We start from the raw sequence: 25,025 nt of genomic DNA, 5'->3' as shown, positions 1-25,025 counted from the left end.
CTTAATCATTTAAATGCGAATGAAGACTTACAAATTGGGTCATCGTAGGCGCAGCAGGTGCGTAATGTGCTGCTGCGATGATGCCACGTGGTGTCATCCACCGGCGAGTGATGGAGAGGAACCATGGCATGTAGTGTGGTGTAATAGGTGCGCCATGAACATCGATCGGCGTACCTTGAGCCAGCAGCTCTAGTGTACGATCCCAACGAGCGATGTGGCGCCAGTTGATCTCCATCCAGTTTGTCGTACCCTGATTTTTGCGCAAAATCAGGTGCAGCTCGGGTTCAGTGTCACAAGGCGGTGGAATGCCCTGTACCAACCCATATTGGCGCAGTACGCGCTCTGGTAGATGTACTTCGACAATGTCGAAGCATATGAGTGGCACAGAAGCCCTCCACGCACCTGAATGAATCCCCGAGTGCTCGGGTACAGCTGCGTAGGCTTCCGCATGGTACGGGTCCCACAAAAACTAAAATACATGTTATGAAAATGTAACTGATGTGTAAATTAAATTGCACTAATGTTAATGAGTACTAAAATATTTACCTGGTTGGGTCTTAGCAGGTCTAACTGATCTCGATAGAATTTGAGAACGGTCCTGATGTACTTGCGCGTCCGGCGTGCAAAATTTCACCTTGAACCATACACAGCATCTGGTGGGGGTTGTTGGGGAGGAGCAGCATATATATATACTAGTAATAAATCCATAATGTAACTAAGTTCATACATATATAATACACATAAAATCCAAATAATAAATCAATTAATAAGTTCATAAATGATATTTCTAATACCAACATCAACATCAACATTTCTAATAATATTATCAACATTGAATTCAACTAATCCAATAAGCTCATCAACAATAATACTTCAAAAAACAATTAAAAATTACCTTGAATAGTTATGCATAATTAAGAAGAGTCTTGATTTAAGAACTAGTAACCTACATTTGAAAAAATAAGCAAATTTGATTAAAACCCTAAAAAACTACATATATACTAAAAAACGCAAACAAGTTTACCTTTGAGCAACTAAAAAACGCAAACAAGTTTACCTTTGAGCAAGCTAGAGTATCCCAGACTAATTTTGAAGTGCTAAATTGAAAGAGGAATGTAAGAATTGATGGATTGATTCTATGGTTTTAGAGGGAGAATGTCGAGTGATAAGGTAGGGTTTTGAGAATTGGGAAAAATGGGAAAATAGGAAGTTGATCTACCTATTTGTGGAGCATTCTGTTCGCAGTTAGTAACTGCGAACATGTCAAAACTGATCAAAGGGTTGTTTGCAGTTACTAATTGCGAACAACTATTTAACCTGGTTTGACCTGTTCGCAGTTAACACTAACTGCGAACAGCCCGAAACCTCAAGTTTGGAAATTTCACACTTAATTTTGGAATAAAGTTGAAAGTTGTATTATTTTATTCATTTTTTTGATAAATTAGATTAAACATTTCAAATTTTCCGCCGTGTTCGATTTGGCATGAAACAAAATAATTTGCCATGGAAAATGCAAATCATGATGTTTTTTATTTTATTTGGTTCAATGATGAACTTGGGGGAATTATTGGTGTTGAGGGTGAAAGAATTAAAGATGGTTTATTTAATTTTTGAAAAATTTGTAAAGTGATGGAAAGAACATTTTTCATTCAAGCTTTTCATTTAATTTTCCTTGATGAAACCGTTCAAGAAAATGATTTTTTTTACAATTCAGATGCTCCTTGGGGAACTTAGACATAATACTTTGGTTTATTTTGAACTCCTTAATTATAATTCTAATCAAACAAATTTTCAGAGAACAAAAACATTGTGCACAAATTGTTGTATGAGACAATCTCACCAAGAGTCACATTTTTTACTTGTGATACGCAAATATAAATTCCTTATTAGAAGTCTTCTTACCATTTTTGAGAACACGAACTCCTTGTTTGAGATCGTCTTACAGATAGTCTCTTACAAGAAAAGCTCAAAATTGTATTCTTAAATGATACAACAAAAATAATCCTACATCTCTACTCATTCCTATTCATTTCATAAGTATTTAAAATCACATTCAAGCAGCTGAATGTACAATGCGGACATACAAAATGTAGGACTTGCATCTATTTTAAAGGCAACGGGAATATTGCAGTATTTTGTTAGTTTAGTTGATACAATTAGCTTGAATTGTCCTAGAAACACATCGACAAAGATTCAATATCCTTATATACCCAAATCTAACACCATGTATAGCACTATTAATACTGTCCAATAGTAATCGTAAAGATTCATGCCTTGCTGCCGGACTTACTTGTACTTCATATGGCAAAACCTGTGAAGGATATAATCCCCTGCTCAACAGAAAGTAATCTCCATGAATAATTGAAGTTAATATGCAATATGCCCTTGCAAATATAGCGAATCGTGAAACCTATTAAGCCCTAGTAAAACAGCATTTCCAAATGTTTAGAACAAAGTCAGAACAAGTGGGAAGTGACAGTGGCTCGCCTTAGACTGTGGGGTAACGTGATCCAACCCAAATCTATTTATTTCGACCCAATACAAATTGACGTGAGCTTGAAATATGAACCTTGATCAACATGCTTATCAAGGTACATCTAAATTCAAATAGTCCTATCACTTCTAGAAGCTAAGTTGAGAATATGGATTCAATAGACTAGGTTACAAAGTCAATAATAATATAAACTTGTTACAATTCACATCAAATAATGGATCTGGTTTAGAAGTATTAAACCCTAGTAGTTTCAGAAACAGATAACATTTTATTGTTGTGAAGGTCCCAAACTCCCACTATTGTTCATCGTTTCTTATGTACGCTTTTGATCCACCTCATTTACAACTCACTAACGCACTTCCACCCTTTAGCCATCAATATCCTCTTATCAAATACCAAACTGTCTCCTTCAAAACAAACAATAAATAGCCAAAAAACTTATTTAAAAGTTTGTACCATCCCAAATTTCGGATGTAATTTTGGTGGTAATAAAGCTTTGCATAATACTAACGACAATATCTAGCAAAAACTCAGTAACATCCTAGTTAAAAATGTTGTATATATAGTGTTTAATTGCTTTGGCAATTGGTTCTCAAACTCGAGTTGAGTTTTGAACTTAAAATTTTGATATTAAAATATCTCGAGAATTAGCTTGAGCTCAACAGCAAGTTTACAAGAAAGTCAAACAACCCAAGATCAACTTCAACTCATTTTACTCCCACTACAGAAGCACTTCGACTCAAAAACCTCTAATATACGGTCGCAATATAGTGGTGCAGCCTTATTATCAAGAAAATAAAAAAGGTCCATAGTTAGGCGGACAATACCATTTCAAACAAGTGACGTCAACACTCAAAACCACTCTTGCACCACTGTTGAAATCGGTGAAACTCAATTGCAAATTGAGCTTTCCTGCTGAAAATAAAAAACAAAAAACACAAATAAATCATTCACACAGGAACTATTAAAAAGGATGTACAGGTCAGAAAAGTTTTGAATTTTGATGCCAATAAACCGGTTATTATACACACTCCATGCAACTAAATATCAGCAGAATACAATATTTTAAATTTGAGACTACAACATTGTATATTAATTCCCAACGCTCCAATACAACATTCTATATTTATTCCTAATGCTCCCAGCAACAGCGAAATCTGGCCAAGTAGGTGGGTAAAACTTACTGTGCTTAAAGAAAGTGTGATGAATTGGAAAATACATTTATAGTGAAGATCATTTGTAGACAGAAACAAATAGAAAGTATATAGAAATAAATGAATAGCGTGAACTAAGTAGGGATGTAAACGTATTTTGTATTTATTGTAACCTAAACGGATTACAATAAACGTGATAGGCTCTTTAAAAATGTGTATAAATTCATTCGAAGCTTTTGTTAATTATTTGATATGCTTTTTTGTTTCCCACTTCATCTATACACTATTTTCTCACTAGCAACTTATCTTTCAAGCTAACTAATTAACTAGATAACTCTAAATATCCCTCCAATGCGATGCATCACGGAAAGAAGCATTCAATAGAGAAGGAAGTCATCAAGAATTTGAAAGAAATTAACGGGCCTATTGATCTATAGAACCAGCATAACAGTGCAAATGGAAGAAATGAACTTAGTAAAGGACTGAAAAAAACATATAAAACTAAACCCAAAAAACTCCAATTAATACAGCAGTCTACAATATTATTACGCTAATAAGAAAATTCCATTATTACAGCAGTTTGATGGAAAGTGCTTTTCGTGAGTACTGCTCTGCTGTCTGTTGAGCATACAAATGAGGCTCCAGCATATTTGATCGTCTGGAATTAGCCTGGTAGTTCTGCTGACTTTTTAAAAATTTAATGTTTGGTCTCTCCACAAATAATATTTACAAGTTCCCTGGATCAATTATCCAAGGCAAAAGATACAAGTTCATTGCTACCCTTCAACAAGTTAGGTATTTTAAACTAGTTGAGTTTAGACAACTCAAGTTAGGGATCTCTTTTAAAAAGACTGAAAAATAAACCAATAATACTAGCCACACTCAGGGTTACAGGGGTCTTAGATTAGTAACTAAACACAAGACACAATTGTTTGGCAGATTCGCACTTTTAACTATTCACATAAAACACATGGTTCTAAATAATAACATCAAATTCTATTTTGATTTTTATTATTTGAGTATCTAGTTATAAGGAAATAGCCTCAAAAGCCGGTAACATCTAAATTTTGTACCCTTGACCATTCACATAAACACATGGATCTGGGAGGGGTCATGGAGTAGAAAGGTCAAATGGAACCAAACTGTCCTGTTAAAAGGTGATATTCCTCGCCATTAGAGCATCTTACGATTCTTAGGGACCTTGTGTTGTAGAATTCAAATACCTTTAGGCTTCATCTATGAATATATGTGGATATCAAAGTTTGTTGCATGCTCATTGGAATTCTCAGAATTGGAAAATCAACCAAAGACCGAGAAAAAAATTATAATCTAACTGTCTAAGGAGATAAGTTCCTTGCATTCGTCTTCTCTATCGCACTCTAATTATGGGACAATATCCCCAAACCCAGCAATGACAAGGCTGTTGTGGTTTTTCACAACATTTGTTTGGCATTTTGTTAGTTTTCAGTACTCATATTTTCTTGTCAAGGCTAACTCCTTTCATGACATGCAGAGATCAATTTTTTTAACAAACTAAAAACACTTCGTCAAAGATTATAGATAAACACCTAAAGAAATCACAACCAAAACAACAAAAGGCTTAGTAGTAGCAGCATGAAGAAAACGTACCTGATGGCTGCAAAAACTTGGAGCCAGTAAGATTTTTTAGTTCAACCATAGCTAGACAAACTTCTTCAACAACATCTAGCAGAGTATGCAAAAGTGAAGTGGTTTTCTACAAAGAGAAACAAAAGTGAACCAATTAGGTTAACAAATTATACACATATTCCTTGCAAATTCAAAATTTCGAGAAAATAATCAGACATGATATCATGAATATTTCTCGACATTACCAACTTCCCCTTAAGTTTCATGCCATTGAGACAAAGACACTAACACAAATTGTCAATGAGTCACCTCTAAAAACACCCTAAATAGAGCAATGTTCCTTCAGTTACACTAAATTATGGAAAGGTTATTTGGGCTAGTTTTTTTTAATCTCTTCCACATCCACATTTTGTCCAGATTCACTAATTTATGTCGTTATAAGTGGAACGATACATGAAAGCCACTGAATAAAAAAAAAAATTATAAATTAAACATTTTATGTTTGAAAATCCAAAAAGATTCATCAAACACCAATAGTTTGTCTAAGTATGTAAAAGCATTGTCATCTTTTTCAGGCCTAAAATTTCCCACAAAATCAATTCTCATCTTGGCTTACACAACTTCCAATAATGGGTAGAAATTCATTAGTTTTTGCAATTACAAGTAATTTATTAATTACCAAACTGGACAATACAAAACAGCAACCAAAGCCATATACACAAATTGCACATTACCAAAAATTGCATCAATATGAAGGCTAGAAACGTTCAAGGAAGGGTTTTTAACCTCACTATTCATGTGCAAGGTAGGGCTTTTCATCTAACTATACAAGACAAAATTGATTTCACAAAAAAAACAAAAGAAGAAACCATATTTTTCAGCTTTTTCTCATTGATGTACGAAATATGACATTTCTAGCAGCTTGCACAGCACCACATGAACTGACATCATGAACCTTGACAGATCTCTACAGCCAGACCTCATATTCTTTCTGTTCATACACAAACACACTCGCCTGAGGCTGTTTTTTCTCCTACTGAAATCTCCCATACACTATATGAGGTAAAGAACTGTGATTTTTTGTAGTAGATGGGTTGTGTATGGGTGTTGGAGGGGGTTAGGGAAGGGATTTCCATAAAAGCACGTTAAGTCATTGGTATCCAAGTTAATTAGCCCAATTAAAATACATGTCCGCAAGTAGCTAAACTGTAAATTCAATGAGTTTTCTGGTATTATACAGGATATTAATATTCACCAACTTATATCCAAAAAATCACAAAGTTTGACAGCAAGATCTAAAGGAACATTGAACATGCAATCAACATGAGAATATCGGTATTTTTGTCAGACAACTCAACAGGATGGGTACAACAATTTGATTTAGATAAGCGAGAGAGTTTTACCTGTACTTCTTGTGCAATAACTTCCAAGCCAGAGTATGCAAGATTAGTTTCACTATGTAAAACAAATGAAAATGCAGTGTAGACATCACCAATGGACATCTGATTTATACAAAATAAATAAAGAATGATTACTAAAACATACTAATAGATTGAGATACAACCAACAAAAAGTAACCACGCTACATAAGACACTCACCATAGAGATTTTCACATCATCCAATGTATTTGAAATATATAAACCATTAGAGACAGATTTCACCATGAACCTATATGTAAGATGCAAAAAAACAAGACCCCATTTGATAAAATTGTAAAATTTAAGTAAAATAAGTCACCCATGTACTTGACCTTCGGGAAATACTAAATCTCACAAGAAACCAACCTCTGGGACATTATGCAACCATGGTCAAAAAGAATATTACGTTTTCCATCCACAGCCGTTATGCTCCCAACTTGACATAACTAATGACATCAGATGTAAGACATTTCAGGATACCATTGACATAGAATATAGACTATTGATGGTTGTCAAATGTTAAAATAAAAAAAAAATAAAAAAAAAATTAAAATAAACAAACAAAACTAAACAAAAAACAAAAGAAAACTAGTAGACCTGAAGTTCTGATCGCAGTGATCGACATGCAACCCTCTTATTCAGTAAGTTTTTAATACACACAGTTGTTTCAGTGCAGGTTAGTTCTTTCACATCCTTGATGTATGTATGAAAGGAATCATGCAAGTTCCTTATGCTTTTTTCTGATACTTCTAGCTCCTTCCTCAATGAAGGAATTTCAGCAGCAACCTACAAGTAATAGCCAACAGTACACATATTTCCATAAGAGGACGAATAGAATTACAGATAAGTAACCTTAGGTGTATCTGAAGAATCCACAAATGTAAAGGAGCACCAGAAGGCGTATGTCAGAATCAAATGAAAACAAAAATTCCCAAATAATTGGGCATGGACTATTATAGATTCCACACAACTGCATTAGTGTACTTCTGTAAACAAACAAATAAATAAGATGAAATAAATTCTATCCCACAAAAGCTAAATAGTCAAAATAATGCTATTTGAAAAATCATTTGCCTGATATTTCTCTAAAGAATACCATATTTCTGTGGAAATTTGTCCAAAATCATGCTCAGATCACTATTTTCTCTAGTTATTTCAGACAAATATACAACTAGAAAGCCACCTTAGCAAACAAAAAAAAAGAAAAACACCATTCCCCTGAACTCAAACACACGACAATTAAACTTTACATGAAACCACAATTTCAAAGTAGACACCTAACATTCAGAGAACAAATAAACTGCTGCTAATCAAAAAGCCTACTAATCGGATACATACCAGACAAGATACAGGTAAAAAGGAATCTATTTCAATATCCTTCTGACTATTTATTTGAGAACCATGAGAACTTGATATCAACATGTTTGATTCTTCAACTTTAGAATCCAATTGACGAAGTTGGACCTGCATACAAATATTTGCGTGATAGAACACACCGTATGAATATGATGAAAGAAAGTGATGCATTTTGTGACGAGGAAAAAGAATATTTAGATTGGTACCAATAACTTTTCACGCTCGAGATGCATTAGCTGTACTTTTGCTTTTTGATACAGAGTTCTATAAAGAAGCAACTTCATATCCGCCAATCTATATCAATGATTACATAAGAGAGTGTCAAAGTTGCATTACCAACAACAATCAATTTAGGAACTCTGTAAGCCAAGAGTTTCACCTTTTTGTTTGTTGATAGTTTGCAATCTTGAATGCTTCCTGAGAAAGACAGCAAGAGTCAAATGATGAAAAATGCATACTTAAGTGTTGGTAAGCTCAGATCACGTAGTTATTTCTGATGAGTAACCAAAAATGAGCGTAAATGAGGATGACCACAACAGACCTGAGAGCATATGTCACGATAAAGCAGCTCATAACTTCTCATCTTGTCTAGATGGACCAAAATTTCATCAAGCATCCTGATCTGGAAAGAAAAAAGAAATAATGAACTTTTTTAGATAAATACTAAGAGACCAAGATTCCTTAAACATCGGAACAGAGATATTAAATTATTAAATAAAGAAGAAAATATAGTTTTGGATGGAAAGAGCAAGCCACATAGATGAACATGCCTGTGTCAAATTCAACTTGTTAATCAAGGCAGGTGATAGTTTGGTCATACCCAGGAAACTGGTAAAAACCTATAAGGAAACCATTTCACAATAGTGTGAAATTAGTTGTTAAAAAGGCAGGCTAATCACCAATATTTCTAATCAACCAAAAATTGCAGAGACATAATATGAAATGACAGGGTGCATGCTATTACATCAACCCAATCTCTTGCTGTTGAATCACTTCCTATGTTTCGTGCTTCCTTGACATTTCCTTGCTTCTGATCTTTAGAAAACTTTGGCTTATGCTGAAATGCTGTGATTTCATCATTATCATACTTGGCTTTGTCAAAGAGTTTCCTTTTTAAAGAAGATGGACGATCAGCATCATATATTTTAGGTGATTCTGACACCGGCTGATCATTTTCATCATCTACACTGCTAAAAGGGTAAGATCTAGGAGTCAAGATTCTGTTGCCAGAAAAAGGATGCACAATAGTATCATCTGTCAAACATGGTTTTTTCTGTATCAAGCTATAAGATAGCTCTCCTTTAGAACTCTCAGACACCTGCTATGCCAAATGCAAGAATAAGGTAAGAAGATATTAGAATCATCAACATTCTAAATGCTAAAGAAAGAGGGTTACTGTTGCCTTAAACAGCCAATAAATAAAGTATAATCCAAACTGGACAAGTGGAGAATTTCATTTGCTGATAAACAGGAAAGCTAAAGTTACCGAGATATGACCTGGATAGGTAATTTCATTGGATTAACATCTCCAGTAACAGGTTTCATGTCTTCCACTGGAAAAGCCCTCATAGACATTGTTCCAGTTCCGATATTGGCCCTATTGATGACTAATTCACCTAGATCTGAAGCCTTATCAATTAAAGCATGTTCGGAGCATGTGAATGTTCCAGGGAAACCATGAAAATTTCTAAGTGTTGACTCATCATTTTGCATCGCATGGGAAACAGTTTGAAAATGTTTTAAATCAGACGAAGACCTCTCAGCCTCATTTTTGCTTTCAGTAACCAAAGGACTGTTAATTTTGGATCTGGAACCCAAGTCATCTACCACCATCTGTTTCACAACTCGGCTTAGGCTTAAGTTGGATCCAACCTGTTGGTTCGGGTTCTTAGAAAGACTTTCTTGATATAGTGGAGAAGCTGACACCATCTTTCCCACATTGGTCGTAGGAAAAAAAGTAGAGTCCCCAGATTTTACAGAATCCAAGTTATGTTTCAAAACATTAGAACTTATCTCCAGCAAAAAGCAATCACTTCCAGTAATTGATGCAATTTCTTTGGTGTGGGTGACTCTTGACACACTTGGATTGAATTGTTTTTCTGTTGAAAGTGCCAGAGGAGACCTGCTAACAGAAGACTTTGCAGAATCATCATGGGAACCCACAGTTGCACTCAAAGAAGACATTTCTGCATCATTAGCCTCTATGTAATTAGCATTCTGTAAATCTCCCAAGGTCTTCATATTAGATTTACTTATCTTTCCCATGCTTTCAATTTCACCATCATCCCCAGCAACATTCAAAAACTGCTCATCCAAGCAAGCAACTGGAGCAGCCATATGTTCTATCAATAAGTCTTTGCTATTTGTTCTCAAAGAATTATTTCTGATTAAGGAGCGTGTCACAGAATCTAAAGTCCTTAATCTTGAAGCATTACTCTCGGCCTTTGAAGCAGAAGTAAATGGAAAAGTGTGTCTTTTGACTCTGGAAACACTTTTTTCAAGAGTTGATGCGCTCAAAACATGTTTACTACCTTCATGAATCCTCTTTTCAGACAAAATTAAGTTTGATTCATCAATTGGCAAGACCCTAAATATCTGTCTACGTTCCTCAAGAATTGAAGAAACCGAACCCGCAATTCGTTGATCGTGATTTAAGTGAGAGTGTGAAGTAGGCAGAGGAGATTGAAAGTTCCCACTAAGTTCTACAGCATCTTGCCTTTCATGGTCATTTTCGTCAACTGGCATAACCTACAAAAACACAACATATGCAATGAAATGTTAAGAATCAAGAGTATGAAAGACGCCTAAATGCTATAACACTAGATTTCTGATTGCCAAGGAATTACAAGAAAATGAATTGAAAAAAAGTGTTCAACAGACAACAGTAAGTAGAATAGACCAGAACTAATAAAGACAAAACGTGACACTAGTCAACCCTCGTCTTTTTTGCCACTGAGAAAACATCAAGGTAACACTTTCTCATTTTCTTAAAAGTACAAACTACAAACAATTTAAATCTAAAGCTTAAGATGAATGTTCAAGATTTTCATTTTGAAGCCAATGAAGGAATCTGAAAACCCCTTATTAAAAAAGAGAGCTTTTAAAGTGAATTAGGTGTAGAACGAAGAAAAATTAAGCACAAAAAAACTAGCATCAAATCCAACATATAGAAAAAATGTGATACACACTGTTTGATAGCTGGTTATAAATGGATGAATGGGAATAAAATTTTTGTCTAATTTAAGAAGGAAAAGCCCATGTCAACTTCAACAGAAATGCTTGTCATTTCAAAACATCTTTGTTGCAGAAAACTCAATACTGTCCATTACCATTGTGGAAGCTAGAATTTAATAGAGTAGTAATAGAAATTAAAGAAAACATGCGATTCGGCACAAAATCTCAAACTGGCAGAGTCTCATATACATTGAATTGAAATAGGACTTTCTAACAAATTTACAGTGAAATCCATAACCATTACTATTTTAAGCTATTGATTACCTTCATATAGATTATCATTCATATAACAGTTTCAACAATTGAATCCCATAAGAACCCTCATCTATGTACAATTTCATTGACCCTACTCACTTGTTCAATATTTTCCAAGTCACATTATTGATTAAAATTTTGAAACTGAGAAAAAATGAAAAGAACAAGTGTGCGGAACCTTTGCAATCAACTCATGTACAAGAGTATTGAGCGAGTGAAATTCCCAAATATTAGTTGTCAACAAGGCTATACAACTAAGTACAAAAAATCTAAAAAAAGATCTTACATTTGGAGAGTTAGTCCGATCCTTAGATAGTTTTACAGGAATACCATCATTTCCTTTGTCAAGAATGACTTGAATTGCAGATATTGCACCATCAGATGCCTTTTCCACATTTAAACCAAGTTGGGCATCAATTTCTCTATTACTGGAACTTAAAAGTTCAACTCCACTTGGGTTTAAACAAGATCCTGCATCCCGTTTATCGTGTTGAATAGGATTTGAATGTTCAAACTGACTTGTGTGAGAGGCCCCCTTATCCTTGCCGTCATCGGCCAATAATATATCTAGTTCAGGAGGTAGCTCCCCATAATCATATATGCGAGAGTGTTCCCCCACAACACTCATATCATCTGAATTGCCACTGCCATTAACTGTCTCAGCAAGAACAGAATCAGAGACTCGCTTATTGGAAGCAGTCAAAACCATTGAATCCCCACCACTCGTAGAAATTTGACCAAAAGTTCTCTCTCCAAATGCTAGACGGGCTCCAGTTGGTGTTTTAAACTCTCCTCCTGACTCTGATCTTGCTAGACTACGGAAGTGCATAGAGAAAGCCGTTGAATCCATAGTTACATCATGATTGTCCTCGGAGACCGCTGAATCTGATAATCGTCCAGGTCTAATAAAATCAGCGGATACAGGTCCAAAAAAATTATCTTCTGCAATGAAAGGAGAGTAGATTATAAGTTCACCAATATGGTAGTGAAAATGGGAAAGTTGTCCACATCAATTTTATTGCATATAATTTAACACTTAGATTCTAGATTTCAAATACAAAAAGAGTAGGAATATGGTTCGCGCAAAAAACTATTATCGAAAAAAGTAAAGAGGATAAGATTTATCACAATCTGGTCAACATTTTGCAGAATCTGAAGAAAACAAGAAACTAGAAACCATTCTATCTTGACAAACTATCAAGTGAAAGGTATTATCAAGTCAACAGCTATATTTCTAGAACGAATCCATTAGGGACACCTTGCACCTTTTGCTATACAAAATATCTTTTGCTTTTCATAGAAATCCATCATTTTCTCAACGGCCAAAATCAATGAGCTTGCTCAGTTGCCCAATTTCCTTTTTACAAGGACTACGAAAAATAAACCATTCTTGTTATGGTAAGAAAAATGTGTCATGTCAAAAAATGAACGTTAATGCAAGAGGGAGACCTAACTGAGTAAAATTGAGAAGACCTTCTAAATGGATTAATGCTCATCAAGGATACCAGGCACCCAATAGAAAAACCAATCCTGTGGACATGCTTGCACAAATAAAAAAATGAATTTGTAGCATCACACAAAAAAAACTGCTTCAAACAAAATCATTCACTTAATATGCAGAATAGAAAAACAAAATCACAAAGAGTAGAATTAAAACTTGCCATCATTAGAGGTAGCGGAACCGAAGTAACTGCCAGGAGACGGTGATTCCAAAGGCCTTAAAAAAGAGGGCTCGAGAGAAACCCTATCCTTATCATCATCAGAGTCAGAATCAGTAACAAGCAACTCCCTAATCTCGTCACTGTCACTCCTCTGAATGCGGGCACTGGATTCCTCAACCGCGGGAGGTGTCTCACAATCTTCATCTCTGATGAACAAGTGTATAGCAGTGGTTTCAGCGAAGCTTACTCTCCTTGATTTTGAACGCTTCTTCTCCAAAGCAATTGTTTCTTCTGTTTTAGAGTTGCTGCACTTCTCATCAGCATCCTTTGACGCCATTTTTACAAAGCAATCGTTTCTTAGGTCAGTCAATTTAGGAATTTCTGAAATTTGGGGGTTTAGGGTTCGTGGAATTTTGATGTCATGACCTCATGGGATTCTGTGCGGGAAATGCTCAGCTTTTCAAAAGTTTGAAAATTTTTAAAACTTGGTTAGTAGCCGTGGCCGCTTGGCTGCTGAGTAGATTTTACTCGCTCCATCGCATCAACACGACAACACTTTCATTTCTATTTTTTTTTTAAATTGGGTAAATTGCAATAATAAATCACAATATTCTTGTTTAGGACGGTCCAAAAATTAGGACGGTGTTTTATATGTGATGACTTTTAAAACTTATGTGATTATTTTTTTATAAGGCTTATGTAATCATTTTTAATGCCTATATGATCACTTTTAATGCTTATACGATCACTTTAAAAGGCCAATGTGTTTATTTTTATTTTACTATGTAATCACTTTTAAAGCTTATGTGATCACTTTTAAAACTTATAGAGATTGTGTTTTGTGGTGGTGGTGGTGGATTTGAAAATTAAACATGATCACATATGCTTTAAAAGTGAACACATAAGCCTTAAATGTAATCACATAGGTCTTAAAGTGAACACATAGGCTTTAAAAGTAATCACTTATGATAGTCAAAGGGATCACACATGCTTTAAAAGTGATCACAAAAACTTTAAAAGTAATTACATATGTTTTAAAAGTAATCACATAATCTTTATAAGTGATCACACAGTAAATTAAAAATGATTACATAGACTTTAAAAGTGATCATATAGACAGGCCCGGCTATAAAGCTATGCAATCTGGGCTATTGCACATGGCCCCAAGCATAATTGTCAAAAATAGGGGCCTCTAAATGATTATATAATTTATATAGTTAGTTAGCATTAGCATCATTAATAATTGTAGCTCGGTGGTGGTAAATAGAAATGCATGTGGCGTGCCATTTGATTTCATGAGGGTTGAGGGATCGAATCCTACAAGCTAGAACCTCTTTAGTTCTTTTTTGTTTTAGAGGGATCGAATCCTACAAGCTAGAACCTCTTTAGTTCTTTTTTGTTTTATTTTTAGACAAATTATTTCCTTATTTATAAATAGAAATAATGCCAATTGAATAACTTTTTTATTTTTAAAAATAAAATCCATCTTAGAAAATTGCTGTTTCTTTTCAAATTTTTTTTAAATTTAGTTTATATACTACTATATGTTTATTATTTTGATGTTGTTAATGATTTATAATAATATGGTGAATTATATACAAACAAAAACATGTGGCATGTTGATACTAACAAAAAATTGATTCATTTTCGTAATTAGTAGGAAGTGTTGACAAATAAAATAAATTTTCAAGTAGTTTCTGAAAAAAAATAAAAAATTTACCATGAATAATACAATATTTTACTAGTTTCCTACAATGATACTAATTTTTTATTATCTGTGAATAATACCAAGTTAGGGGATGTTTCACTAGAACATCACTAACATGTTAAAAATCATACTATATGGGAATATATGACAAAAAAATTGGTGAATTAGTTAATAAACTAAAGTTGATATTATTCTAGGAAAAAAAAAACTTTATGTTGGTGTTATTCATGATTAATCAAAAGTTAGTATTATTGGAGGAAAATTAACAAAATGTTATATTATATTCACGGTAATTTTTTCAAAAAATATTATTAAGATACTTTCTAACAAAAACTTAATCTTTGTAAGTATTTTTGACAAAAAATTTATTCAAGATAGTTGATGATAGAAACCAATTTTCATAGGTAATTTTTGACAAATTTTTAATTTTAATTATTGTTACATAACATTATTATCTTATAGATGATTTTTTTTGAAAAAAGAAAATGTAATAGAACAAGGAGATTTTTTCTAAATATAAGTGCAAAAATTGGAATTAATAGTCACTAGATTATTCCACCTTAAATGGAGAAGGGCCCATTTTCTGTTGTATGTACAAGGTTTCTATTTTCTTTGAGACGGCCCTGCACATAGGTCTTAAAATTAATTACATATGCTTTAAAAATTATCAAATAGTCGTTAAAAGTAATCACTTACAGTAGTAAAAGTGATTACATATGTTTTAAAACTGATCACATAAGCCTTAAAATTAATCACATATGCATGATCACATAAGCCTTAAAACTGATCACATATGTGTCTGGGAAATGGTTGTATGGGTTCGGCTATTATGTCATAAATATATGACATAATAAACAATAAATATATGACCGCCACATGTGAGACTTCCAGATAATAAATTAATATTTATTTGATCAAATGAAGATAAATTTACATATTTTTTAAAATAAATTTACCTATTAGATATGTTGACTAAAAATATATTTACTTATTGTTTATTACCATCTTCAAAGCTTTTTTGTTAGTCAAAAATTAGGAATAAGGAATAGTTAAATTTATTTTCAGCAATTATATCGTAATTATTTAAAAATAAACAATAGTTGATTTTATTTTCAACGTATTATATCGTAATTTATTTAAAAATAAACAATTGTTGATTTTATTTTCAACGTATCAAGCAAATATTAATTTAGTTTTTACATTTTTCCCTTAAAAATATATGTATTATTATTTTTAGGTTGTTCATCTCACTAACATTTTTCCAATTTTAATTTAAAGCAGTTCACTAACATATTCTCCTTAAAACATTATGTAAAAACTATTATCATACATAATATATGCAATGTTTTGAAAAAAGATTTACACTATGATTTTAAAAAATATATTTAGAATATTTCATAGAAAAATTCTAAATCTTTCTTAAACAGCTAAATATTTTTTTTAAAAATGAACCTAATACAAATTACAGAATTCCTCTTTATAAATTTTGCATGTTTTAATAATTAATGACATGTGTAAGCGCTAAGCAACCACTAATAAGAGTCCATATGACATAATATTTTAGAAAATGACATATATTATTTACCAACAACTTTAATAGATTTGTATGATGTATGTTTCTAATATAATCCATTTTATTTAATTTCTTAAAAAAAAAAAAAAAAAAAAAGCCAAGCATGAGCTATGTGTTTTCACTATGACCAAAATGCACTAAAATTTCACAACAATTTATGCGTTTTTACCATGGTTAAAACGTTATTTTGGTGCGTTTTGACTCTAATGAAAATTCACTATAAGTTTGGGATTTTCATACATAGAAAATATAATGTAAATTTAATATATTCACTTGTTTGTTATTAGTAACAACAAATAAGTGATTACATTCTTTTTTTTAATAAATTATAATCTAATTAAAAATTATAATAAAAAATTGTTCGTTGTTAAACTTTACTTGATTTTTTTACTAATTTTTATTGTACTAAAAGTCTAAAAGCGAACAAAGTCTGATCATATGTTTGGATAATGAAATACTTATTTGTGGTTTTTATTGGTTTCTAGAAAAGTTCATCCTTTGAATTTTTTTATTAATTATTTATTCTAAAGTTCATAAGACTACACACTTATTAACAAAACAAAATTTGAAATTTTAGTTTATAATGACAAAATTCTCAAGTTTGATTTAATAAAGAATTATAAAATTGAATCTTTTAGATCGTGAGTATTTTTTTATTCAATAATAAAGCAAATAAAGTTGTGGATCATAAGCATTAAAAAATATTAAAATAATTAAATAAAGTTAGTGGAAGAAATATAAGGTCCACACTTAATAAAAAAATGTTTAAATAAAGTTAGTGAAAAACATGTGGAGAATATAAACAATATAAAAATGTTAATAAAGTTAGTTAAAGATGTACAGGGACATAAGCATTAATAAATTACTATTAAAATTATGACGAACAAAGTTAATTATGTCCAAAATTTGTGATATAAATTGAAATATTTTATAGGAAAACAACAAATAAAACGGCCAAAAATGACTAATAGAAACATCATTGAGTAAGGACATTTATTTCATGTGATATTACTTCATGCATTAATAAATCTCATCCTTCAATTTCACTTCATTGTTGTCATGGGAGAACAATAGATAGAACGACAATGAAATTAGGGTTCTCATCAGAGTCTTGCAAGGGACAATAATCTTAGAAGACGCTTTTTTAGGGATTTTTGGAATGGTATATTTTTTCTAGGAATAACAGAGTCTTGCAACGACATAAATGCATTCCGATGTTCTCCCATTTTCGACGACATTTGAAATTATCGAGCACCACAAGTTTAGTTTAGCATCAATGGAAATACCTACAATGGAGGTACTTTCTCACATATGGAACTGATCCAAAATGGAAATCCATTATCGTAACAGCTCCACAAACATATGGAGTGGTATGCTTTTTCTTGGGACACTTGGGTCTTGCAACGACATGAATATATTCCAATGTTCTCCCGTTTTTGACAACATTCAAAATGATCGAGCTCCACAAGTTTAGTACATCGTCAATGGAAATACCTACACTAGAGGGTAATATGGAATTGATCCAAAATGAAAATCTTTTATCGTAACCACTCCACAAACCTTTAAACAAAGGTTGTTCACTCAACGAGCCAAAATAATACTTCATCAAATGACAAGTTATCATGAAAATTTACCAATAAAGTTCTCGTCCAGAACGGGCTAGAAACAAGTTCTTGTCTATAAGCCCTCCCCTTTTCTTCCTCTTTTCCCCCAAAAATGAAAGGAAGATAAGAGAGTATCATATTACTAACACTACAATAATACGATTACAAAATAATGAATTCAAACCTCAAAACATGAAAGAATGCCCAACTAAAACTTCGTGCATGTTCCCGACTCGTGACTCATGAAGGCTTCTTCTTACGCCCAGTGTGTGAAATTCGTTTAAGATCTCGAGTGCTCGTTTTCAATCCCCTACAACATACAACTTGGATTATCAATCCTACAAGAGTAGATCAAACTTAAAAAGTAGGAATTAAAAACAACTGAAGAAATGCACAATTACCTCTGGTACAAATATACAAAAGCATAGAACAATGCGAGCAGCATTAGGATCAAAACTGAGATGACAATATAAAAAATACTTGTCCGTCGCTGCATATATCGAAACAATGACAATTAGTGCTTTACAAAGGCTAGTAGCAAGAGAATTAATGTTGAGCTCTAGGAACAGTTAATACAGGCAAGCAATTGAGGAATAAGTAAAAGCAATTTTGTAGTTGATTGATCCACATCTGAAATTTATTTGCAAAAGTTAATCGTTATCTTTTATTGAAAAAACATGCAAAATTATTGATCTATGTAGCAAATTAGCATCTACTAAGAACAATTATTAGATTTGGTTTTTTCTCAAGTGCAAACAAAGGAAGGGGCATAGTGCAAAAACAAGGTTGCATCACATCGAATCGGCCGCATAAAGGATTTCAGGAAAAAAAAACGAACCAATATTTTCCACGTAGTAAAGGTGTTAAAAAACCACGTTTTAGGTCATTTCAAGGAATATCGCATGCTTTCGGTCGATATTTGGCATTACGATAATCGCATCACTTACGTGACCACAACACCGTGGTTGTTACCACGATTGCGTTACCGGATTGTTGCACTATGGGGAGGGTATGTTCACTTCCAAAATATAACAAATTACACGTAGAGTGTAAATGTGTATTAGGGATGTCAGGAATACTTATAAGACTAGTGTGAGTTTCCCATGCTCTTTAATTGATATCTTTTGCCTAATAAAAACATATAACATAAAAATACAAGTCATATTAACATATACCAAATTAATAGCCTACCTTGCCACCTCTGGAGAACGGATTTTTCCCTCCAGAACAAGTGTGTGCCTCACAGAACTGATGCAAGAAGAATTCTATCAACATAAGCCAAGAAACAACAATTAGTCATAAAAAGGTAACACAGATATACACAGCTCAATTTCCAGAGTTGGACAAGTTGAAGAGAAATACCATGGAGACGACTGGCTGATGCACCTCCGGTCACTGGAAAACAAGTATCAGCGAGACTCTGCATGCAATTCATATAATTTTTTTAAGGTAAAGAAAATATAGTTCTGGAATTGTACAGCTGAAAACACCAATAGTTTACCTCACATAAATGACGATTTCTAACAGCTGCAGCTGGATTACACTTGGTCTTTCGAGGTTGCAAATCCATCACACGGTCACAGTGTAATGCTCCACACAAGTCCGCCAGACAGTTGCTCTGAGTCTTAAATAGCACAAATTTTCATTTTTTTTTGGTTACATAATGCACAAGTCAGAAACAGCATATGACTGAATTTATATTTTATAACAATGAAATAAGCCAATCATAAATAAACATCAATCAAACAGCCAACTGAAAAGGGCAGGTCATGAATTATAACCAAAAACTGATGTATTAGCAATAATTTGAACTACCACGGGAAAATGCAAAAAAAAGTGCAGATCCTTGATAAAATTATACATTCACCAGACAGCGACTCGGCTGACATTTCCAAAAATAATAAATTTAACCAGTTACAATAAATTAATCAGATTTCGAACCAGTTCCCCTCCATTTCCAAGCAAAGTTAACAGGTCAACTGACTTAAATTAAACTTCCATTTTAGAGATACCTGTGGTTATTAACGTTAAGTGAGTTTCTTCACTCACTGTAGAACAGCATATAGAGTGCTTAGGATCATTTCCCATGTTTTTCTTTGTGTTTTAGGTTTTAACAATTTTTCCACTTTCTTTTCTTCTTTCGAACTATTCCTCTGTTAGCTCTTAGTTCATAGAAGTTGAAAATATTGAACAGAAGATGAAAGAAAATTGTAAGATGGTTTGGATACGTGAAAAGATGAGGTTTTAGTGAGAAGACAAGGAAGATAAAAAGTTGGAATTTCGGGGGAATTAAAAAGAGAGTGAAAAAAACAAGCCAGGAGTGGCCTAGTTGGAATTGTCTGGCAATATGCTTTAATAATGCAATTAAAGAAATCCTTGAAATCTGAACCAAGTTCTACTACTACTACTCTAAAAGACCACGCCAGACTTCAGTGCTAGAACTAAATGGTAACATCCCTTCATCTTCAGCTTTCATTTGAATTCTTTTACATGAGTATTATGGCTCTCGTGTGGGTGGGATAGTAGGATGTATCAAAAACTTGCTTTGAAGGGACTTTGTCCTAGGACATATAGCAACATGTTCAACAAAGTGATGTTTGTCAATGGAAGAAGCATTCAACCACCCACCCTTCTAGTTTGTTGCACCCCGTTCCTTTTCCAAGCATGTCTGAAGAGGGCAAATCCATGGACTTCATAGATGGATTACCCAAGTCCCAAGTGGTAGAATATTCTAGTGGTAGTTAGTCACGAAGTTTGCTCATTTCATGAGCCTCTCATACCCATTCACACTTGTGTCTACCACATCCTTATTCCCTTCTATTATTATCTCTGAAAGGAATTGACTTCTCCATGAGTATTTTCAAAAAGGCATTGTTTTGTCCTTGAGGTACATTGCTTAATAGTAGCACAACTTAGCATCCCAACTTTGATGGGCGATGACAACTCTAAGGTGTTTAGTAAACGTTTTGACTTATCTGCAATATTTTGTGAAAGGTAAACCTAAAGCCACAAAGTCTTATTTTCATACATTCTTAAATGTCTATTTCTCCCTTTATAGAGTATCTTAGGGACATTTTTGTTGTATTCTTAGTTTTAAGAGGCACAAGGCACACCGAGGAACAAGCCGCAAGACGAAGGCGTTGACTTATTGTATGTGAGGCGCACAGATTCGCTAAAAAGCTCCAAAGTCAATTTTAAAACATTTAATACTTAAAAGTTAAAACAACATGAAATTTATATTATACTAGGAGTAACATATAAGTAAGCTAAACACTTGTTTAGCACATAAAGTCATACAATAACTCGATAATTCGATAACATAGTCTTGAGTCAATAACATAAATAAAAACTAAAACAAAGATAAAGGTAAAGAAAGCAAACAACGGCTCTTGATGTTTGAAATGTTTTGTGACACACTTAAACAAACACTTAAAATCTAAATCAGAATCATACATCGACCAATGAAGATGGCGATGTTTCAAGGTTATTTATTCTCTACTATTTATTACTCAATATATTTGCTTTAGGGCAAGAATAGGGGTGTATTTTTGCTTTTCATTCAACAAAAAACTAAGAGTTCACGGTCATTTCAATAATATTAGGCAAAGACATGTTAAGGCGCACTTTTGAAGAGCCTCTGCGCCTAGGCTCAAGGAAGCATTTAAATGATCGTCTCTTAGCGCCTCATGCCTAGGCACACTTTGGGTGCGCTTTTTAAAACACATGTTGCATTTGATATGTTTTATGCTCATTTTATATTTGGGTTTATTCGGCGACTTTTGGTGAAGATATACACATTTGAGCATAAGCTAGTTCATTCTTTAGGCTTTGTTTCAATGTTGGAGATGGAAGTTATGGAGTCATTGGGACTCATATGGAAATTTGGGAACAACTTGATTAATTGAGAGTATTTAGAGTGGGAAACGAGCCCCTATGAGCAACGCAACGAACTCCTTCATTCATACGGGTCATTGTCACACTCATCCAACAACCACATTCTTTCAAAGGCGGGCAACGAGTAGATGGTGCCTAGGCGATGAGTTGTTGGTGTCTAGGAAATGAGTTGGTGGTGCCTAGTGCGTACAAGTAGCAACTCATTGCCAGAATAATCCCTTAGCCATATGCAACGACTCGTTGCCATTCAACATTGCGTTATTGACATGAACAATAAGCAATATCACTTTGGCAACTTGTTATTGCCCTTAACCAACAACTTCCCTTCAGAACAGAAAGTAGGCAATGAGTCATGGCACTCAATACCATGTTCATGTACAAAGCACAGATTTGTTGTGCAGTGCAATTCTTTGCCATAAAGATTTATGTAATCTTTAATTATTTTCTAAAGGATAAATTTAGCATTAGTTTTTTCATTGCCGACCCTAGTTTTCTATACTACTTTTTAGTTTCCTCCATAGTGATATTCAAGTATTTGATATTTTTGACTAATTTGGCTATTTGAGTGTGCACTTTATTTTTAGTTTTTAATTTTACCATTTTATTATGATATATTCCATGTGGTAGCAATTACAATGATGCAATTTCACTTTACAACTTACATTTCAATAACATGTTGAATTTATCCCATATATTATGATCATGTGTTAGGGAAAACAGCTAGTCAGCAACATCTGAGCTTGTTGTTCTACGGTTTTCGAATCGAAAAGGTGTATAGTTCTTAGTAACAAAGAGATAATATTACGTCAAATATTATAAGATATTTATAAGAAACCTAATAGATCAATCCATTTTTAATTTTTTTGAAGATCAGTCAGACATACTTTATGGAGAAGAAACTCACTGCATTTAGTAAATTGTAATGTCTGTTCTCGAAATGCTTATCGAGATACTTTTCTGCATAAAAGCTCTTTTTACAGTAGTCACATTTCCACTCATTAATGTCAGCATTTATCTTGTGTTGTTCCTGATCCCTGAACATGTCATTATCTGGGTGAAGTCTGCACTTGTTTGATATTTGATACTTCTCTTTCTCCACAAAAGGCATGAGATACTGCATTAATACTGTACACCTTAGGATTAAAAAAATAATAAAAAGAAGTGACTTGAACTGTTTACATAACAAATTAAAAACATACCTCATCAATAACCTTCCATGCTGCTCTGCTCCTCTCTCTTGAACAATGTATCTCATTAGCATGCTCTTCATGTTGCAAAATTCTTCTGTAAAATCAAAGCCAAAGATAAGCAGTAAAGAGATTGGTAATCCAATTACAAGGTACAAGACACAACTTTTGATGAATTCATCAGGATTAGTAAAAACATTGGTCTAAGTATGATTGGCACGTAAATAGCGAAGTTTACAAGACAACAACAGTATAAAGCTTTTAAAAATAATCAATAACAGCTGCAGTCTGCTAGTGAATTCTGGAAAGCTTATTACCTTCTATGTGTATGACCTGAAAGATCCTGTGTAAAAAACGTAAGTAGAAGTTAATCCTTCATGGCAATATACTCAAAATGATCCCTTGAAACAGTAGGAAAAAATGTACTCAAAATGATTAAAAAATTAAAACTTTTTTTTATCTATCTTAAATGAATTTTAATTTTAAGAAGCTAAAAATCAGTTAAATTAGCTTATGATGGTAACAAGTAGCTGAACTTTCGCATTTTATTTTCTTTTTCTTATGTAATTCCTGCAATAGCTATCAATATCAAATTAACCAAAGTATGAAAAATCCTCAGAATCATGAAGCAAAACAAAATTAAGCTGTGGACGTCGAAATCAATAAGGACATTGGGAGCAAGAAAATATACCCAAAAATCAGCTATCAATCAATGAATTTTCCAATCTCTTTTATCAATCTCATCCCCACTAAAAGCCTAAAGAATCCTTTCCACTTGAGACTATAGTCAACGCTAAGTCGCCTTATTGAGACTCGATCAATCAAAATAATTACAATTCGTAGTTAGCTGGCGTTTAAATTCGATCATCAAATAAAACCTATGATCCCAATTCCCAAACTAAACAATACTTGAAAATTTTCTCTAATCAAAATTAGTCAACAGTCAGACAATTTCCAAATTAAGCAGCAATTGAGCATGAATAAAATCATCGGATTAGGGTAACCGAGAATGTAATTGAACAATTGGTGGGAATTATGTACCTGAGGCTGAGCTTGTTGCGCGGGAGAAAATGCTTGGATCCATAAGATTGATGGCGAAAAGCAAAGGAGAAGTAAAGCAAAGAAGATCCGGTAACCCATCTAACTAAAGGGGTTTATTAGCATCTGATTAATTTTTCATTGCTGATTTCTTCAAGATTCTGCTACCTTCTATTTTCCATTCAGAGTTGAGGAAAATTCAGCTACACATCAACAATATGATTGATGAACATAATCATTATAACTATTCGGTAAGTATCGAATACAAATTTTTACATGAATTTTCGTTGCAAATAGAATGGAAAAAAAAATAGGTGGGAGTCATACAAAAAGTGCAACCGGTCTTAAGCCTAGGCGCACATTTTATGCAACAAGGCCTATATCGTGTTCGCCATTTTGAGCGACTCCTCCTCTAAATTTTTTTCTTGCATTGTTAATTTTTAAAATATTTTTATTAATATATGTAGGAAAACATTGAGAACTTAGGTGATGATATAGATTATTCGACTAGATTTGTTATAGATATTTTTCATTTGACGATAATTTTTCGACAATGCTAAATATCTTTTTCGATCTACATGTCGGAAAATAGGTGAATAAGTACTTGCTTCGATCAGATGATCGCAACGTTTATTTTTTTCAAAAAATATCGTTATGATAGGTAAAAACGACATTAAAGTGCTAAAACACGAGGGTACTATTGGTAATTAGAAAATTCAGAGGTGATTAGGGATTGTTAACAAAAGTCAAAGGTGATTACTAATGGTCAAAGGTCATTTGGGTTGATCAACGATCACTTGGCCCGAATAGTGTAATTTGATACTTTAATTACTGTAATTC

The 25,025-nt window shown here is 33.2% G+C and overlaps 2 protein-coding genes across 4 annotated transcripts; both read right to left on the bottom strand.

Annotated features, from left to right (window-relative positions):
- Positions 1 to 1,879: 1,879 nt before the first annotated feature.
- LOC130801530 (uncharacterized) lies at positions 1,880 to 13,742 on the bottom strand. 3 transcript variants are annotated; one of them, XM_057665401.1, is made up of 16 exons: positions 13,182 to 13,742; positions 11,807 to 12,462; positions 9,529 to 10,779; positions 8,996 to 9,349; positions 8,802 to 8,870; positions 8,573 to 8,653; positions 8,411 to 8,448; positions 8,238 to 8,325; positions 8,014 to 8,139; positions 7,273 to 7,461; positions 7,042 to 7,121; positions 6,856 to 6,925; positions 6,660 to 6,758; positions 5,278 to 5,383; positions 3,322 to 3,409; positions 1,880 to 2,330 (listed from the first exon to the last, which is right to left on the bottom strand). In XM_057665401.1, the coding sequence occupies exons 1-16, from the start codon at positions 13,516 to 13,518 to the stop codon at positions 2,144 to 2,146; spliced, it is 3,819 nt and encodes a 1,272-aa protein (XP_057521384.1). In that variant the 5' UTR covers positions 13,519 to 13,742; the 3' UTR covers positions 1,880 to 2,143. The 3 variants fall into 3 exon arrangements, with proteins under 3 accessions (XP_057521384.1, XP_057521385.1, XP_057521386.1); XM_057665402.1 differs by having other exon boundaries at positions 3,322 to 3,406; positions 13,182 to 13,703; XM_057665403.1 differs by having other exon boundaries at positions 2,309 to 2,901.
- A 3,871-nt stretch (positions 13,743 to 17,613) lies between these two features.
- Positions 17,614 to 24,603, bottom strand: LOC130801469 (uncharacterized). The gene is made up of 9 exons (XM_057665330.1): positions 24,189 to 24,603; positions 23,465 to 23,490; positions 23,160 to 23,244; positions 22,865 to 23,074; positions 19,568 to 19,690; positions 19,429 to 19,486; positions 19,258 to 19,331; positions 18,468 to 18,556; positions 17,614 to 18,376 (listed from the first exon to the last, which is right to left on the bottom strand). The coding sequence occupies exons 1-9, from the start codon at positions 24,285 to 24,287 to the stop codon at positions 18,307 to 18,309; spliced, it is 834 nt and encodes a 277-aa protein (XP_057521313.1). The 5' UTR covers positions 24,288 to 24,603; the 3' UTR covers positions 17,614 to 18,306.
- Between the last annotated feature and the right edge of the window lie 422 nt (positions 24,604 to 25,025).

Source organism: Amaranthus tricolor, chromosome 15 (assembly GCF_026212465.1).
Source record: "Amaranthus tricolor cultivar Red isolate AtriRed21 chromosome 15, ASM2621246v1, whole genome shotgun sequence".
Lineage (NCBI taxonomy): Eukaryota > Viridiplantae > Streptophyta > Magnoliopsida > Caryophyllales > Amaranthaceae > Amaranthus > Amaranthus tricolor.
This window is presented reverse-complemented; position numbering and strand designations above follow the sequence as displayed.